The following is a 20,661-nucleotide window of genomic DNA, read 5'->3' as shown; positions in this document are numbered from 1 at the left end:
ATTACATTAAACAATAACTAATTCAAACTCTGAATGTGTCTATTTCATGAGATCTTAGTTCTAACTTAAGTTTGAAAGCATAACATAATAAAGTTTTATAGTCTTGAACATTTTTTACTTCAAAAATGAAAAACAAAAAATTACAAGATACACAAAAGTAAACCATGCATGAAACTTGCTCCATCCTTCAATTCATCATCCTTTGTGCACTTGTCTTTGTTGTGAGTCCATTTGTTGTGCACTTGTCATATACCTGTTTCCCTTTCTTCCACAGGTTCATGTGTAATCCTCTTTGCAATAAAGCCAGTTGTAGTCCACAAAAGGGCTATTGCTGTCAAGCTTATGTTAAACTCCGTCTTTAGAGCACTGTAAGCTCCAGTCACATCTACAGACCTGTAATATTCAAGTGTAATAATGGAATCACACCGGCAATTACTTAAAGTGGTAATTCTAGGGCTTTTATAAAAAAAAAACAGAACCAAATTTCCTTGTATTAATTAAAAATGCATGAAAGTTGTAATTCTAGGTTTCTATGTTGGAAGTAATGAAATTATAAGATTTTATCAGTCAATCCAAGTATAGGTGTCAGTGTTTGCCTATGCATGTGTGTAATTGGTCACTTGATACATTATGTCACTGCACAATATAGTATCTGATAAAACTGGAAGATTAGAACTTATTAAAGTGGCAGCTATAGTCATCCATGTTGCATTAATGAAATTATTAGCTCTTATTAAATATATATGTATTATACTTTCAAAAGCATCAATCAAGCAATCAAAGAATATGTACTATTATCTTATAGAAGTGTCAAACGTAAGCATGAAAAATCATAGACAACCTATGACTTCAATACAGTAATGTGTATAAAAAGGAAGAATGAAAAGGCTAATAAAAGCAGACATTACATTCTATGATATCCCTTTGGGTATGGTTGACAAGTCCTGGAAGTGATCTGAACCTAAAACAACACATATGGATTGATCTAATGCATCTAGTGTCATCTAACACTTTCTTAAAGATCATAAATTTTCACCTAAAATATTATAGATATATATAAAAACATATATCCTACTAAACAAACAGTAAGTTACATGATTTACTTGAGAATTAAAGAGGAAAGAATAATGAAGTCGCTGTACTGGCCAGACGATTCCCTCAATAACTTTTTCACACCAGTAGAAACCTCCTGTCAAGATAAACTAAAGCTTAATATACTTAAACAATTAAACTCTATAAGAATGCTGCAAGAAAATCCCAAAAAAAAATACCAGTTTCTAGTTACCAAATAGAGATTAACAATTTTCAAATAAATATGAATTACAATATAGAGAGCAAACCTTATTTACATTCAATCCTAATGCCTTGTTTCCTTCATCCAAGTCTTCCAACTTTTTTAATCTTTCACGCTCCAACTTTAGTGCAGCTTCTATAGCTTTAGTAATGTCACCTGCCACCAATAGCCCCTTTCACGCATCAGATAACAAAAAAATTCTTAAAAGAGTACAGAGAACATGAATAAACTGAAAAAAAAAAACAGAGGGGAATACAGTGGAGTGTCAAAAATGAACTATTGCCAAAACCTAGCTGATCTTTGTGAAAACTAGGGCTAAACTAGATTTTTAGATAAAAGGGCAAATGATTATATTTATAGATCAGTACAAGGTTGCTATATTTGCCTGGTAGCAAATTACCTGCTGATGCTGAATTTATTGCTTTTTCAAATTCAGATTCCTTGGTTTTGGCTTTAGTTTGCAATCCTAAAGCTTCCTTCTGAATAGCAACCTGGCTTGACGCTTCATTGGCCTCCCTTTCAGCAGCCTCTTTTTCTTCTCTTCTCTGAGCTTCCATTGCAGCCCTATTTGCTTCTTAAGCTCTGAGTTTTGCCTGCATCAGAAAATACTTTTATTACTAACAACAGCATAAAACCAAGATAATATACCAAAGCGCATTAACATTATATCAGAAGAATATGTGAGAATAATAGAGGACTGTGACAACCATCTTTAGACATCTACCAAAAGAAATGAATAATCTGGGCAAAGTCAACAAACCTCAGCTTCTGCTTTGGCTTTTTCTTGGCGGAGTTTTTCTTCCAGGAGAGCTTTCTCTTTTCTTTTGGCCCCTTCATAAGCCGCATCACTTCTTATTTTCCTTTCTTCTATCTGGGACCTGAGTTCATGGTCCCTTTGGATAGCAGTCAAGTGATTATCAAGTGCTTCGACACTACAGATGATGACCCAAAAATTAGAAAACAGAAAGTCCAAATCTGACTTAAACAATAAAAAAGAAGAAGGAGATGAGAAATCATTAAAATTCGAGGGAAAAAAAATATCAAAAGCATGAGCACTTCAATGAGGGGAGGCAAAAAAAAACAATACAACATTATTAACAAAGGAATTGCAGTCTTACATTTTTCTTCCATCAAGTATGGCTGAATTTCAAGTGTTGACTCATTCTCAGAGTCGTCATCATCACTAAGAGATAAATCAAGAAAATACAAAGTATTAATAGAAACTAGCGAGATCTCTAACAATCAATGCGATATCACATACCATAGAAATATCATAGAAGTCTGTCATGAATACACAACAGCTGAATAAGCTTTTGATGACAGAATAGGGATGCAAAACTTGAATTGATAAATGGAATATAAGTAAAGGAAAACAATCAAGGCCAGTTAAATGCATACCTAACAACCATATACTTCACACTAGTTAAAACAGAACATTTCACAAATGAAAAATATGGAATAAAATATAGAAATAAGTTGAGACAACTGCAGTTATATAAATATATGGAGAGAGAGAGAAAGAGACCTTTTCTGAACTATGAGGCCTTGAAAGTGAGTATCAAAATCTGAAATTCCAGAGCTTAACTGGTCAGAATCCATTGATGCTTTTGCTGCTTCAGCAATGCCCAAAAGCTTTAAACACTCATTCCAACACTCAGCACCCCTCCATAGAAGCTTAGTTGCAAGACCATAATACCCAACATCATTAACATCTTACATGAACACCCTATTACATAAACTACGAATTGTCTAAGAATTTGGCCAACTAGAACTAAATAAGTTAATCACAAATTTAAATGTTGTATTTATCTTTCCTGAAACTTCATAGAAAAAAATAAAAATACTATTCAATGCAACGGTACCCTAGTCGCATTGAAGTCCCTGCTGTTACAACACCATCCCCACAGTCTCACCTCCATGCTAACATCTGCAACAACAGAGAAAGAAAGAGAGAGAATGAGATCGTGGGTGAGAGGGAAAGAACTAAATCTGGAGACACAAACAGATGTTCATATATCCTTGTATATATATAATACCTATACATGAAATAAATACATCAAAATAGAACAACATCAGAGCAGAAACAGAACTAAGAAAACTTAAGAAAAAATAGGACAGAAATGGCAAAATAGACAATGAGAGTCACTAAGGAGGGACAAGTGACTAGCATAACAACCAAATAATAATCGCACCACACTTAATTCATAGTAACTGCTCTTTAAAAGTTCTATGCATCTGCCTTTATATAATATGCAATGTCCTAATGGGAATTTATATTTGGAAAGACAACCAAAGAAAAAAAGTTACTTTTTGTAAACAAAAGTAGACCCTACAAGCAAACAAAATTAACAGAAAACAGATGAAAATATTGAATACACCATAACAGATGGAAATACTCATCACAAGCTAAAATGACATGGTGAAAACTTATAAGAAATCAAGCTATAGAATCATGCCTTGTGTAGTCATGATAGCAACAAAAAGGATTATGCCAACAGGTTGCACCTTAAAAAAATGCCAAGCTTTATGCATTTTAATTTCTCATTAAGACATGGCTAAAAGCATTGAAGCAATCAATACAAAATATTATATTACCACTGTGTCAAAAAGCAATCAATTGAATATTTATATTAGATGAAATTAGCGTATAAATGATCAACTCTTAATAATGGACCCATTCTAAAGATACTTTCATCTTTTACCAAAACATTGATAAGTGCTTATAGTAACTCTTAAAAAAACCATATTAATTATCAAAAGCATCAAACAAAGAAGCCTAAATATGATTTTGATTAAGAGCTTATCCAATTTTAGTTTAAGGATCAGGTTGTTTAGTTCTACCTCTTTTTATGAATTCCTACTTTGTAGGACTCAGCTAAGCGGCTGAAGCTATATATAAACTCTTGTAATTATTTTGTTTCTTAGTGAAGTGGATTTAACAATGTTTTAGTGTTTCCTTCCTTAACCAGCTTTACTCATTATGTAATCTTCCTTTCATCTTATTGTTTGTTTTATCATTTTATTCTTCTTTTGACGATATGATTTTGACAACTTGTAAGTTTCAAATTAACTTCATAACTATTACTAATTTTTTAAAGAAAACATACTAATCTATATACTAAAATTTATCAAAGTGCACCAGACACTGTATAAGACTAAAAATATTACTGTCCAGTCATTTCTACTGAAATCCAGTCCAAAGGTTTATTTAAATAACTAACTTCTTCGTGTGACTGGAGAATACATACCACAAGCGTAAAGCAAGCAACTAATGGCATACAGAACAGTTAGCTGAATACAGTAAGTTGTCCCCCGAAACCTATGCACACAAAGGAGCCAAAGACAACATATTATCAGGCAGTATAAAATGCTCCGAACTTACTTGCATTTTGGGTGTTGATCGCAGCCAATAAAGTAGCCGGCACCGAATCGACTGACTTTAAAAACCAATGTGCCCTCAAAACAGCTAAGAAGCAAAACCATGAAATAAACTAATTAAAATTTAAAAATAAATAAATAAGCATTTAATTAGGCAGCATAGACATTCCCCATTAAAGAGGAATAATAGAAATCATGCCCCCCCTAAAAAATGATTAGCGCCAACCTTGAAAAGGAAAAAATTTAAAACCATCTAAGAACCATTATGCAAAGAAGGAAAAATAAATGTAGAGAACTTTTGAAATGTAATTTAGAAATGTAAAATAGAGAGGACAAGAATATTTCTACACAATACATTTTGCATAAAACTTTGCTAGTACTTAATGTTGAAATTATCATTGATTCTAGGTGATATCACAGCCGTATTTTACAGCTGTGATCAGTTATTAATTTTCTCATTTGTAATAATGCTGATAGTATGCTGTCAGAATATATCTTTATAAGCAATTAATTAGGAGAAAACTCTTATATATTCAACCTTAAATGAATGAATAAATTGCCTGCATATGGAAGCGAATTTTCAATTATCAAATGGCCAAATTCTCACAATCCAATTTGGTTGATCCTTAATTAGACAAGTGCCAATGATCTCCATTTCATCATTACAAAAAAAGACATAAAGGTAGTGTGCAAAACATAGTATTTCAAGCAAAAAAATAAGTAATAAAATAGAAGAACAAATTTACAAAACATGCAAAATTTAAATCTAATTTCATTTCTTTTCACTTTTGTGATCAAGAACCTAAAATATGCAAATGAAATACAATTCCAAAAACAGATATGCAAATAATCATAGTTTAACTTTAAGAGAGTAGAGCTTCAGATCACACGTATAACAAAAGCTTAATAAAATCAGATAATAGAACATGCATAAATCAAATCTAGACAATCCTAACTTCATACAAAAAAAAAAAATACAGCAAAAAGGACTAAAGGAGAGGTAACTACAAAAAGACCAACACAAGCAATTCTAACCATGGTAGAGACTAACTACAATCAGTTACAGGAAGAGTCTATATTAACAAACCAAACAGTAATACTAACAGAACTAAAGACACTAACAAATACAAATAGTAAAGTATTAACTAAGTGTTGCCGGCAAGAGAATACTCAATAGTTATATGGTTAATAAATTTATTAATTAATTGATTTTAAAATCACACTTCATTTACCTAAAAGTTTCATTTACTTTCGGTGAATTAATTCCAAAGTGAGTCAAGAATCTCAATCTATCCAGTAGTTTGAATAAGTATATACCTTACTTAACCCTTCATATTAGTCGTGCATGGAGGCATTCAAACTAAGGAAAAGCAACTAAACTCTAAGGCACACTGTGACATACAGAACATGAAAAATTTCCCACAGGCCCCAAGAACTAAACTCTAAGGCACACTGTGAGGAATAACTACTCCAAATCCATGATTTAAAACACTGAGATTTAACACAAAAGACGTAGCATGAAAGCAGAAATGAAAAATAACAGAGAAATTAAGAGAACACAACTAAAATTACTTGGTTACAAAACTAGTTCTCACAAACACAACTCTCTCGAGAGACAAACGAGCCTATATATATGAAAGTTAGGATTTTAGAAATAATTCCAACACAAGCATATATATATATATTGATAATATTCAAAATGGTTTCTTGATATTAAATTGAAATCTGAAAAAAAAAAAAAACAAATTATACCTCACAGAGACAAACGGAGGTCTCTAGTTCTTGCTCAAAGCCAGCGGGAGAGATAAACAGAGAGGGGGGGACGAGAGACTCAACGACTATAGCACGGGCGTGGTCGTGGTGTTCTTCAGTTGCGTGAGTACCGGCGTGAGGGAGGCTTCAGCAGGGGTGTGGTTGTGGTGTGGTTCAACGGCGCGAGGGTTAGAAAGCCGAGAGAATGTGAGAGAGCGAATGAGAGAAAGAGCAAGGGAGAGCGAATGAGAGAAAGACTGAATGCACTGAGAGATTAGGGATTAGGGATTAGGGATTTGAGACTGAATGCACTGAGACTGAATGCAATGAGAGAAAGACTAGTAGAGAGAGGCACGCTGGTAGAGATTAGGGATTTGAGAGAGAGAGATGCACTGAGAGATTAGGGATAAGTTTTTTTTTTCATTTGCTGTTCTCTTTTGTCAATTTCAGACGGCAAATAGTGTTTTATTTGCCGCCTAAATTTTTTTTTCCCGTGTCTTTTTTTCTCCGTGTCTCCTATCAATAGCACTTCTAAAATTATGTTATATTTTAATGTAATATTTGAGAAAAAATGTTGTAGTGGTATTTTGGATCCGTGCTTCCTTCGTAGGGGATCATATGGGGCTCCTTAAAGTTGGCTGGGAGCCGGATGGCTTGGATCTCCCTGATGAAGGGTGACTCATGATCGAATTATTCCTCAAAAGCTTGACCTCCGGAGGTGGTGATGATTTTGCTTCGCAGGCTTCTCATTTCCATGTCCAGGTCTTGCCTCCTCTTGTTCAAGGAATCTCTTAGTGTTGATGGGTTAGGATCCCCCCTTCCTTCGCCTCCCCGGGGCGCCGCAGGGGCTGTGGTCCTTTTCCCCACCCTATTTTGTTGAGTTCTTCCCATAGATCTGAGGTGACCTCGACATCGTTACGAGGGGTAGCATTGGTCTTCGGCCCTGGCCCCTGGGGCTGCTTCGGTGGTCCAGGGCATTCATGTGCTTCGTCCGGGGGGTGTTACTAGTGGAGAGTCGGGTCCGTCCATCATCTACTAGGACGATGGTTTCTACCCCCTCCTGGCCTTTCTCTTTCCGCTTAGGGAGTGTCACGTGTGATCTCCCTTGCAACAGGCCATTTAGCACCTCTTGCATGTTCTCCAGGGTGGTTTCTAGCCTTTGATTCTTACAGTGAGGTTCTCGTATCTCATCTTCATAGAATTGAGACTTAGAGCTCGAGCTCACGGAGTGGACCCGAGGGTGCTTGTCAGCTCGGCGCTTCGATGGGCCTGGGTCCTGCCGACCAAGGTTTGGCACCTGCGGCGGCCTTGGAGGCAGGAACTCATCGGCGCCCCTTGCTGGGGCAGCCGCCGACCTTGGGCGATCCTCCTCAAGTGGGACTGCCGAGGATGAGGTCTCCCTTTCGTCTCTGGGCACCTCAGGCTCCCTTGGGGCCTCCATGTTTGCAGGTGGAGGAGGATCCTTCATGGAGGCTTTTAGCTGATCTCCGTCAAGGTTGACTTCCACCTTGCGCGGCTCTCTCAACCATTTCGAGTGTCGCGACATTTTCTCTTATCGGAATCGACGGAAGAACAATGACTTGCAATCTATCCTTCCCACAGATGGCGCCAAACACAAGTGTAAATGCTCAAAACTCCATGCTTGTGAAAGATCCAAAGCACATGCCAAGGTCCCCCAAACGCCTAAATACATACTTCTGCCACAAAACCCATGGGACATCATCTTCTCGCAAGGATGAGGCTATTCTCGGCATGCCCAGCACCCGTGCACCTCGATGGAACTTCTCAGCGTGTTGAGCACCCATGCACCCAGCGAGACCATGCCTCGCAAAAAGCCCCTCGCGCACCACTTGGGATCTGCACGCGCTGGCCTCGCGACACCGCCTGGGATCTGCGCGCGCTGGCCTCGCGACGCCTGGGATCTGCGCACGCTGGCCTCGCGACGCCACCTGGGATCTGCGTGCGCATGGCGTCACTCCAAAGGGCCTCGCCCAAGGGCCACCTCGCACGCATAAGGGCCTCGCTCCAAAGGGCCTCGCCCAAGGGCCAACTCGCGTGCATAATGGCCTCGCCGCAAAAGGCCTCGCCCGAGGGCCATCCCGCGTGCATAAGGACCTCGCCCAGGAGCCATCTCACATGTATAAGGGCCTCGCCCAGGAGCCATCTCGTGTAGGTGCTCCCACAGCCTCGCGCCTCGCGCCCATGTTGCTTCGAAGGTGTATATGACACCCTACGCCTCATGGGTACACACAGTGCCAGGACCTCCCCACGTCCTCGCGAGACCTCACTAGCCTTATAACATGCTATACCCACCTCGTTGAAAAGGCCCTACGTCACTTGGTGAGGTTGGGGCCACCAACAAAGTGCACTCTCTCCAATTAGCCAATTGGGACCACTTACAAGAAGGCCAACCAGATATGTCATTCAAGGTGGCCCACAAGAGACAAAAAATATGAACAAGGTACCTCTAAATAGGTACATACATGCCTGCAAGGATCAAGGGACAGACCGGACACCTGTACCTGACAAGTAGTGGCGGTTAGGGGTAGTACAAGGAATGGCAGCACCACCTCCACATCTCTGACATGCACCAGAGCCGACCACCACTCTCTTGAGAATGTACTTGTGTACCATCTGGTCCCCTGGACCACACTATATCAAGGGTCATTAGAGCCTACTATAAAGGGAACCCTTCTTCAACAGTGAAGGGGGTTGGAAAAAACACTATAGCACTACACCATAAGAAATACAAATTCAGTTCACCATTTTTCTTCTGCAAGTGTTCTTTGAGTTTTCAATTAGATCTTTCAAGTTTTTCTTTTGATAATCTCTACGTTTCTATTTTTCTAACTTAATTTGGTTGACGAGTTCTCACCTTTGTTATATTTAAAATACCATTTTTAATATTTATATAGTTTAGGGTGTTATATTATTTCATCAAACACACAAACTTATTTTCATTTAAAAGACTTTTCAAAAAATTTACCAAAAATTCCAGCAACTAAATCAACCCTAAAAAATCACCATCTTGAAATTAAAACTCATATTTTCCCTAAAATTATAAAAAAAAAAAACTGTAGGTATTTATTTGGGTAAAAATATCATTTTAATGTAAATTAAAATTCCCCTTTAATTTCTTAAAAACATCATAGCACTGGAAAAATCATTTAAGCATGCAAACCATTATTTTCATCATATTCTATACCATTTATACACAAAAATCAGCAAGCATAACAAGTCATGAAGTTCATCTTTTACATCATGCTTCACAAAAAAATTACACAATAATCATACATGTTTAATTAACACAAATTTAAACACAACCCTAGCATGCATCTATTATCACATTGTCAATCTAGGAAAATCCCTAACATCACATAGATATTCAAATCATAGGCATGCTTCTAAGATCACAAGTGACAACAAGATAAAAAATAAATAAAACATGCTAAAGGAAAATAAAACCCTATGCCGACCAAAATTCTCATTCACACTCATATGCATCCTAGCATATTTCTATCATCATTCATGCATACATTAACCTATTGATATATCATAAAAGCATAACATGCTCATCAAATTTCATGGATTCAATAACAAGAGTTCAAATTATTTATTATGCCAAAAATCACATAGGATCCTAAAACATGAACCTAACATAGAATAAAAATAACAAAAATATAAATAGGATCCCTAGACATGCATAGACCGAAACCTACATATACACAAGCATAAAAAATATCAACAATCATTATATTCAAGTATCTCAAATCAACACATGACAAAGATTCAAATAGGCATCAAAACTTCAAGATCCTTTCAATAAAACAACAAAATTAAGAATAAGGTTTAGGGATCAACTACCTCCTTGATAGAACCAATACCCAAAATGGCAATCACTCTTGAACAACCTAGGGTTTTCGAAACCCATAACAAGAAAAGAAGAAACAAAACTTAGGATTGTGGGGAAGAACCCTAGACTTAGAAAATTAACCCAATGATTAACAAGACAAGAAATCATACCTAGACTTTCCAAGACCTTCTTTTTCTTCCTTTTTTTTTCTTCCTTTCTTTCTCCTATTCTCTCTTCTCATGTCCACTCTCTCCCTTTCTCTCACTATGGCCGACGGTCCCAATGAGCAAAATTCTCTTCTCTTCTTTCCTTCCCTCTTTATTCTAGCCTAGCCAATAATAGGCTAATGAAGAAAAAGGTAAGTTTCCTCTTCTTGCTATTTTCTTTTATTTTATTTTTATTTTATTTTTCTTAATTAGGAGAAAGATAAAGAGTGCATAAAGATGACAACTCCTCTTCCCTTTTTAGCTAAAAAAATCACCCAAATAAAAATAGTAATGTAATCCCTCCTTTCCACCATGCTTCAAACGTCCACCATCTTCCTTTCCCTTTCTTTTATTTTTTTTAATTAAATAAACAAAATAAATCTAATAAAAAGAAACAATAAAGTGTGTAGAAAACTTTATACAAGTGCACCATGCAACTATGCACATGCACACACTCAATCACTAGGGTGCATCACTACCTACCATGCACCTTGGTGCATTCAACCAAAACTCAATTATTCACAAATTAAAAATAAATTAACAATTAACAATTAAATTCACAAAATTCTACCAAACAATTCTAACAATTAATTTAAACAAATAAAAATAATAACTTACAACACTTAACAATTAAATAAAATAAAGCACAAAATTTAATAATAAAAAAATTTGGTGCGCTATAGTAACTTTGTAGCTTCTAAACCAACATGAACATTCTCAAAGCAAATAGAACATAGAATTTCATCATCTTTAATCAAAACTTTCTCCAATCTTTCAATGGATTTTGCCGCCACGAAATTAATAGTCATATTATCCATATAATCTTCACTATCAATGTCAGCATCAATGTCAGAATCGTGTTGTGGAAGAAGATCATAAATAAAAACGTGAACATCCACTTCTACACAGAAATTAAAATCCTCTTCGTTCCACATCTTTCTAGCATAATCAATAATTTTATCAGAAAGAAAAAATATAGAAGGATGGAGATGAGCCTCACCTAGCATCTCGTCAATGATAACTTTGGCATGATTATTTTCATTGGCCATCAACGTTTGTCGTGAAAGAAATACAATATTATCGCAACAAACAGAGTCTTCCATGCCGTTATCGACCATCCAATTTGTAAAATTTGGTTCCCTACTAGTCAGTGGATGCCGTGAAAATTTTGCGAAAATGTGAATAATAAAGAAAGAATCGGAACCTTCACCTAGACTAATGGTGTTATTAATATCACCTGTTACTATTTGGTAGTATGGATTACCTAGAATTTCAGGAGGAGCCATAATCCAGGACTAGAATGGTTGCTTTTGCATTACAACTATAAGCAAAAGATGAGATATGTAGAGAATATAAGAGGATGAGATCTATAAAATATATAGAAACAACTTGTGTGTTCAAATAAAATAGAGAGAATAAAAGACATCAATGAAGTTGTTGTGTTTTAAGAAAATATATATTATAGGTACAATTAATAACAGTGGTTGAAATATGTTACATGATAAAAACATAGGGAAGATAAATAGTGGTCACTTGGTGACATGGATAAGCTACCAATCTTAATTTCCATTAACATGATTATTTAATTTTTTTTTATTATTTTTAAATTTAAAAAAGGTAACCGAAAAAGGTCCTAGGTATGGTTTTCTTATGGTTCCTTGTTATTTTTTTTAGATTAAGGTTTATCTTCCCCATCATCTTAAGTCTTCTTTTTTGTTCTTCTTCTTCATGGGTTTCAAAAACCCTAGGGTATTAAAGGGTGATTATCACTTGGGTGTTGATCAAATTGTGTTCTTGATTTCTATCAAGAGAGGTATTGAATTTTTCTCTCAATCTTTTGGTTATTGGTATTTGATGATTGATGTTTTGGAGAGACTATGGCTGAAAGTGGTTTGTTTGTAATAGGATAATATGTGGTGTTGATGGAATGTTTTTCTTATATTTTGATGCATGGGAAAATAGACCTAGCCGTATGCATGGGTTTATGGGTTGGTTTGATTTTTGTTGTATGTTCATAATATGTGTAATGAGATGATTATTGAGATATGATGTTGATGATATTCTATGATTTTATGTATGTATGTTTCGGCCTATGTGGTTTGGGCATATTGGGTTGTTTTATTTTGTGTCACATTTACATGTTAGAAACATGCTATGTTTCATGTGTTTATAGATGAGGATCTTTGTGTAAATTATTGTTGGGTATCCTAGGTGTTTCGGCCTAGGGGTGATGTTCAAGCATGATTGTCTTCTTATATGTTTTAGATCAATTGTGAATCTAGAAACATGATAGGGTGTATATGAGATTATGTAGCTATATATTATGGTATGCATGAAAAATAATAGGAACATGTTAGGTTTAATATAAAAGCATATATGAGGATTTGCGTTATGTTATTCATACATGTTGTATTATTATTTTGTTGGGATACATGCATGAACTCATTAGAAAAAGAATAAGGTTGAATATGAATATGTGTTAGATATGTTCTTTGAATTATTTGTATAATAAGAGCATGATAGGATTTGTGAATTATTGTGTTAATGAAACATGAATGATCCTGTATGAATTTTATGAGGTATGAGGTAATAGATAAAATTCATGGTGATTTATGCTTGCTGATTTTGTGAATAAATGGTTAAAAGATTGATGAAATAAGGGTATGTATGCATAAGAATGACTCTAATGATAAGTGATGTTTGTGAAAATAAAATGGTGTTTTAAACACAATTTAAATAATGTTTTTGCACAAATAATAACCTACAGATTTTTTCTGATATTTTTGAGAAAATATGAGTTTTAAAAATAAGGGTGGTGATTTTAATGAAAAATTTGATTGCTGGAATTTTTGTTTAAAAATGTAAAGTGTGTTTCAATAAAATGAATTTGATTGGTATTTTTAAATAAATAAATAACCTAAACAATGGTAAAATTTAAAAGTGATGTTTTTAATATAATATGAGTGGTTATTTTACAAGTTATGATTTTCTTTAATTGGATTAAGAAAAATGTTGGATTTAATTCACTTGTGATTTTTAAATAATGGCTGAAAGTTTAGTTTAAAAAGTTTTAAATAGTTATTTAATTTTCACATATGAATTTGTGTTACATAAAATTAAGTATTAAAAATAATTCAAATAAAATATATTTTTCCCAAACTTAATATTATTATTTTTCTCACATCAAATTATGAAATTCTATTAACTTAAATTAAATTGTTATTTTTCTAAGGAAACATGATAATCATAGGTATTTTCTTTTTAAAATAATTTCCAATGCCTTTGCTTTCTTTGTAATTTAAAAATAATAAATGGGCCTTTTATATTTTCTTAATGGCTAAATAAAATTGTTTTTTTATGAAATAAAAAAAATGTCTTGGGAGATTTAATCAACCTAGTAATTTTAAGAAGATAAAGAATGGTAAACAAAACATGCTACAAGTCTATTATTTTTAAAATGATAGAAGTAGATGCATGGAATTATCGTTTTTAACGCCACATTTATGCAACATTCCCACGTATGTTACATGCAAATTCACTTTTACGTCCAAAATAATGTCTATTATGCAACCATGTAGTTTTTATAGAAAGATCATGCATGTAATATAGGTAGAATGAGCATTATTCTTTTTATGACCTTATGTGTAACCAAGCATATTGTATGTTGTGGCTAACTCTCACCATGTGTGCATGGCCCATGCACACATGAGTTGTATGAAAGGGCAAAATAGTAATTATATGAAGCTAAGAAATGTCGTTTTGATTATGGTATAGGCTCGTTGAGAAGTTGTGGTTTTACTTAGCTTGGACCTAAGGTAAGGGAGTTAGATAGAATAATATTATATTATGAATGGTAAGACTGTTGTGTGAATGAAATGTTATGAATTATGAATGCCATAATGTGATGATATGTTGGCTTGTATGAATATTGTATGATATGAATGGATGTTTATGTTTATGATATTGATGCCAATTTTATGATGATGCTATGATGTATAAGATAAATGATAGTGTTTGTAAATTGTTGTATCTTACTTGCTTGTTGTTTGTACTTCCTTACTGGGCTTTTATCTCACCCCCTTACTTTCCCTTCCAGGTAGCAAATAGGTTTTCTCTGTGGCACGCGTGGTGATGTGGGGAGTTCTGTCGTCCTGGTGTGTATGGCGTGGGGGCATCCTATGGACGAAAAACGATCAATTAAAAATGCCATTTTTTTAAATAATGTTATGTTCTATGAGACTTTTTAAACTTATCAGTGGGACTTGAAATATTGGTTGTTTTAGAACATTGCATAAAAACTGATATTTTCTTTTAAAACTATTGCGCCCAACTTGCATGTTTTTAAGCAAGACCCCACTGAAACCTTTATAATAAGTGGCTTTCTTTTTATAGACCAATGAAAATGTGAATGTTTTATTAAGTACTAGTTAAGGGCATTTTACAAATGGTATCAGAGACGGTCGTCCATGTTTCCAAGGAACCCCCCCCCCCCCCCCCATACACGCTAAAGACGGGAAAATATCACCTCACCGCGTCGTAAGTATTTGTTTATGTGTTATTACTTGTTTTCGTTTTATTTAATTTTTGTAGTTCGTAACTGCAGTAGTAAGATGCCTCCTGTATTGAAAACAACTAAGAAACAATTGCTTAAGGAGATCCACGCGATTCCATGCCCGAAGCACCTGCCCTACCACCGTGGGCCTGCCTCAGCTCCATTCGACCCAATGCCTTGCACCCCTGCACCACCGAAGCCATGCCTGCCTCAGCCCCATTCATCCCATGCCCAACCCGCCTCCTAAGGTAGCTGCCAGCCCAGAAAACAAAAGGAGACATTTTCCTTGAGCCCAACAATGTCCTTTTGTCCCCTTAGGTCCAAAAATGCCACATTTTTTACCTAAACTTTTCTACACATTTTACCACAAAATCATCATCACCCCTACAATTTATCCCTACTTGCCATATTATTATTTATTTAATTAATTTAAATGGATTATTTTCATACTCTCATTTTGGCTATAAATAAGGAATTTTCAAGACCATTTGTGTGCGCTTGAAGGAGGTTACACTACAATTTCTACACTTTCAAGACCACTCCATTCTCTTCATCTTTTTCTTCTTTTTGGTTATTTTTTTATGAGTTTTTAGAGGAAAAAATTGGGGGTTCCTCCTCCAAATTTTCCTATTTATGTTTGTAATTTCTATTCTAGTTATGAGTTTCTAATCTTTTTAAGATTATTAGGGTGATGATGAAACAATATGTAACTAGATAGTATATTTATTGTGTGTTGATTTCCCATTTTGTGCAATAAAATTTATGGATTTTCTTCTTCAAATATTTTCTTTCATCTTAAATATCTTGTATTTTTTATTGTTAGAACATATTTACACTTTGTTCTTCATTAATGCAAAATCATAATATTTTTTTATTAAGGTGTGCCATTAAATTGTGCACATCAAATGCTTAGAACAAAAATATTATGTTTTGCCTTATAAATAATATTCATTGATTTATTTGTTATTTCATTAGATTGATTTACATTAAATACTTTGAAATTATAGTTTTAAAAGTGAAGACAAGTCCTACAATTCCATGATAATTTGTGCTTAAATAGAATATTTAATTTGAATAAGTGATAGTTGATTAATTTCTACAATTAAGAAAACTTGGGAATCAATGTACTTATAAATATTATTGAACTTATATTTTGTGGATTCTAATCCCTTAATAATCTTCTTTTACTATCTTGATTTCTACTATTAATTTATTTTTATATATTGTCTTTAATTTCCTCATTATTATCTTTTATTTTATTTTCATTATACAAAAATCTCATCAATCTTTGGAGCTAGGTTAGAATTTATTAATTTTGGTTTAAAATAGTTTTCTTTTTTATTTTAGACAACTCATTTGAGTTCGATCTCGTGCTTACACAAACACTATACTTCATATACAATTTGTGCGCTTGCGAGTTATAAATATTTAAAACATACCCGTTTTGGGTCCATCAGACCTAGAGAACCGTTAGTCACCATGATAACCAATACTACCGCTATAGTCTCAAATAGTTATCCTATAGAGTAATACAGATTTGTGACTTTAGAAGGTCATCCAATATTGATCTTATATTACTATGATCTTAATTACTAAATAACATTGCACCATGTATACCTAATCATTACATAAGGAAAAATTCTCGCATCCCTATTGTCCTATAATAGAAATAGTATCGCAGAGTCTCGGATAGTTGTTGTAACGACCCAAATCCGCTATTAAGGCTTAAGGGCCTTGATTAGCGTGCCAGGAGGGCATGATGGGATTTATGTGTGATTTTAATGATTTAAATGCATGGTTATGATTTAAAGCATGTTATATGACCATTTTTTTTATCTGAGATGCATGACTATGTATGTTAGTATGCATGTAGGCCCGGATCGTGTTAGAAGGGCATAATTGTAATTTTGGCCATGTTGGGCATAACTGCATTGTTATGTGATGATTGTTGAGACCACATTGTGATGTGGATGTACCTATGATTTGTGACTCGAGGCGATCCCAGTGAGCAGGCTAGCGGAAATTCATGACGGGAATTTATACCCGGCTCGGGGCGAGCCTGGAGGTATGAACAGGAATTCATAGAAATAGATTGAGATTTATTTTGATGATGGGGGATAATTATTTGGTGATTTATCAGGTATTGGGAAGCAACGGGAAAATATTAGAGACACTTGAGGATTAGCGGGAATTGGGTAAATGACTAAAATGGCCCTACTTGGGTAAAAGGGTTTAGAATTAATAGGGAGGGCATTTTGGTCAATTGGCTTTTGAAGATAGAATAAATAAGGCTTTATACACTTAGTGGATTTTGTAGAATAGAGTAAAGGGGCTGAAAAAGAAAGGAAAAAGGAAAGAAAGAAAAGAGAGAAAACTGATGGGTTTTCTGAGGGATCGGTTTGGGGGTTCTAGCACCTCTTCTCTTCATTTTTCTTGAGGTCAAGCTCAGTGGGGAGCTAGGATAGGCTGTGCATCAAGAATCTTAAGGTCACACTTGAAGACTTGGCAAGGATTAGCAAGAACATCTTAAACTTGAGGTAAGTTCTTGAGGATTTCAGTTTTAGGGCTTTACTGGTTTTGAGCTGTGTTTTTGAGCTAAATGGATGGGACTTTTGGGGAAAAGCAGGTCAAGCTTTGATGATGAGCAAGCTAAGGAGGCCTAGGGTTGAATCAAGGTCGAAATTGCATTAATGGTATGATTTCTAAGACTCTATCTTTGTGGTTTACATGAATTTCTGGTTTAGGGTTGTTCATGGTAGATTTTGAGTTGTTGGGTTGCTTGAGCTTGGGATTGAGTTCTTGGGATGCTTGGGATGAGTGTGAGGTGTGTATAAGCTTGATTTTGGGCTTGGAAAAGGTTTGGACAAGTTTGGGATTGAATTGGTTGAAGGAAATCACATAAATGCGATTTTGGGTTTTCTGGGCTGCAACTAGCGCTACAGCGCTAGTCAGTGGGCGCTGTAGCGCTAGTCCCTGTTTCTGGGGGGGTGCATTCTGCTTGTAGCGCTACAGCGCCCTCTTTAGAGCGCTGTAGCGCTACACTGTTCACAAAGGGGAATTTTTTAGTTTTGATGAGGGATTTTGACCTAGGGTTCGGGGCTTGTTTCCGCCACTTTGTTTTGGGGATTTGGGACTTCCCGGGGGCTCGGGATTGGTCCCGAGGCTAGGTATTCGGACTTGGGGTTCGGTGTTGACTTTGACCTATGTTTGTGCCTAGGTGTGCGCTAAGGCTCGAGTGGGATCGTGCTCAAGGAGTCAGGTGATCTAAGCTATTGATTGGAAAGGTAAGAAAACTATAACACCCGTAGGATAGGGCGTGGGCCCATAGTGTGATTGCCGGGCATGGCCCTATATTGCATGTTGCATGATGAGATGATTGCAGGGCATGGCCCCAGATTGTGTTGTGTGCAAATGTTTAACCTTAAATGAATCGTGATGTGTGTGAATGTTCATTTCGAATGTACTATATGTGTGATTATGATGAAATGAACGGCAAGGGCCGAGTACGGCGTAGGCCGGGGCGGCAAGGGCCGAGTACGGCGTAGGCCGGGGCGGCAAGGGCCGAGTACGGCGTAGGCCGGGGCAGCCGTGGGGCCGAAAGTAACACCTAGCACATGGGATGCTATAGTCAGGGCGGGGCCCGGTGGATACATGTGTTATGCTATATTCAGGGTGGGACCCAAGGGATACATGAGTTATCCTCGCGGTGAGAACCGATACCCCAGGGCTTTGGTAAGGTTTCTGGGGCGGCATGGCCGTGTTTGCTTAGTCTAATGGTTGACTTGTTTATTTGTGGATTATCTGTTATGATAAACTATATACATTGCATATGTTATGTTCTGCATGAGTTTTCTTGCTGGGCTTCGGCTCACGGGTGCTCTGTGTTGCAGGTAAGGGCAATGACTGAGTCAACCAACCATGAGTATGGAGAGCGTGAAGCGACGTGTACATGTTTGGCCTGCCCGACTGCTTTGGTTGGGGGTTTATTTGAAAATGGCTGTAATAATCTATGATTTTATGATTTACCAACTGTAAACTTATTTCAAGATGTAAATAGTTTTCAAACCTTATTTTGGGATCCCAAATGTCTAATACTAGCAGTTTTAAATGAAACGATGCATTTTCTAAGATTACAGCCTTAAATTTTAATTAGTCACACTTTTGTCTCAAAACCTCGGTTAGCGAGTTCATTGCACACTGTTTTGTCTTAAAAATCACTTAGTAACGGCTCTAAGGTAGTAGGGCGTTACAGTTGTACAATAGGTTTTCAGTTGATACAATAGAGACTTTAGAAGGGGATCCGGTCCCAAGCTAATATTACTAGATAACATTGCACTAAGCATACCTAATTATGACATAATGAATCATTCCAACGTACTCTAGTCAACAAATACTAGCGCTAGAGTCTCATATAATTGTCCTAGAGAGTAAGACATAGTAGTGAATTTAGAAGGGGGTTCGATCCCGAAAAAATATTACTAGATAACATTGCAATAAGATATAGTAGTGAATTTAGAAGAGGATTCGATCACGAAAAATCATTACTAGATAACATTGCACTAAGCAGACCTAATTATGAAATAATGAACCATTACAACGTACCCTAGTAAACCAATACTACCGCTAGAGTCTCAGATAGTAGTCATGCTGAATAAGATAGAGTAGTGAATTTAGAAGGGGATCCGATCCCAAAAAAATATTACTACATAGCATTGCACTAAGCAGACCTAATTATTACATTATGAGCCATTACAACGTTAACTGGTCACCGAGATAACCTATAATATATGTAATAATATACAGGGCATTATATTTTTTTCAACTTGTGCTTACATTTTTATAATTTTTTTCTTTTTCATATTTTAAATAATACATATAAATAATAATTTTTTTTAAATGTTTAAATAATATAAAATTAAAACAAAAAATATATAAAAAAAACTTGTTAAAATAAGAGGCTTTTTTCTTTAAAAAAAAAGACATTATTTTTTAAAAATATTTATGAAAATAATATAAAATAAATTTTTTGAAATTAACAAAAAAAGAAATTAAAGAATGTCAATAAAAAATATTAAGAAAAAGTGTTAGAAATGAATATAAAATTGATTTTTTATTTAATTAATGGGGTGTCTTTATATATTATTGGAGTACAAATATAATGCCCCTAATATACAAATATATATTTTTTTATTTTGAAGCAACAAACAATTTTTAATTTTAAAAGTTTCAATTAAAGGTTTTTTTATTTTAATTTCATGTTTTATTATCAAAATAATTCTCATATTAATAAAATCAAATCAATACTATAATCTGGTTGCTTTATTAAATTATCAAATTTTTTTTGTTTATGATAAGAATTAATTAAATTTTTAAATATCTACTAATAATAAAATTATACAGTTTTACTTTATCAAATTTTTATTTAATTTTAATTTTTTAAATTCATTAAATCAAAAAATTGTGGTAGTTGTATTAAATGGCTTAAATTATTGTTGTTATTTTCTATTTATTTTTTTTAATGCATTTAATTAAATTTTTAATGTGTATTTTCTATAAAGAAATAATATTTAATTAATGTGAATGCATGATTAGTGATTACATTGGGAAATTACCACATATTAATTAT

At 34.9% G+C, this 20,661-nt stretch overlaps 1 protein-coding gene across 1 annotated transcript; it reads right to left on the bottom strand.

Moving 5' to 3' along the window:
- Positions 1-638: 638 nt before the first annotated feature.
- On the bottom strand, positions 639-3,137 carry LOC133804707 (uncharacterized). The gene is made up of 6 exons (XM_062242850.1): positions 2,820-3,137; positions 2,413-2,477; positions 2,055-2,226; positions 1,695-1,887; positions 1,341-1,450; positions 639-1,189 (listed from the first exon to the last, which is right to left on the bottom strand). Exons 4-6 carry the CDS (start codon positions 1,849-1,851, stop codon positions 1,100-1,102), a joined length of 357 nt encoding a protein of 118 aa, XP_062098834.1. The 5' UTR covers positions 1,852-1,887; positions 2,055-2,226; positions 2,413-2,477; positions 2,820-3,137; the 3' UTR covers positions 639-1,099.
- Positions 3,138-20,661: the final 17,524 nt, after the last annotated feature.

This window comes from Humulus lupulus, chromosome X, assembly GCF_963169125.1.
Source record: "Humulus lupulus chromosome X, drHumLupu1.1, whole genome shotgun sequence".
Taxonomy (NCBI): Eukaryota; Viridiplantae; Streptophyta; class Magnoliopsida; order Rosales; family Cannabaceae; genus Humulus; species Humulus lupulus.
Note: the sequence above shows the minus strand (reverse complement) of the source record. Positions and strands in the feature narration are given on the sequence as shown.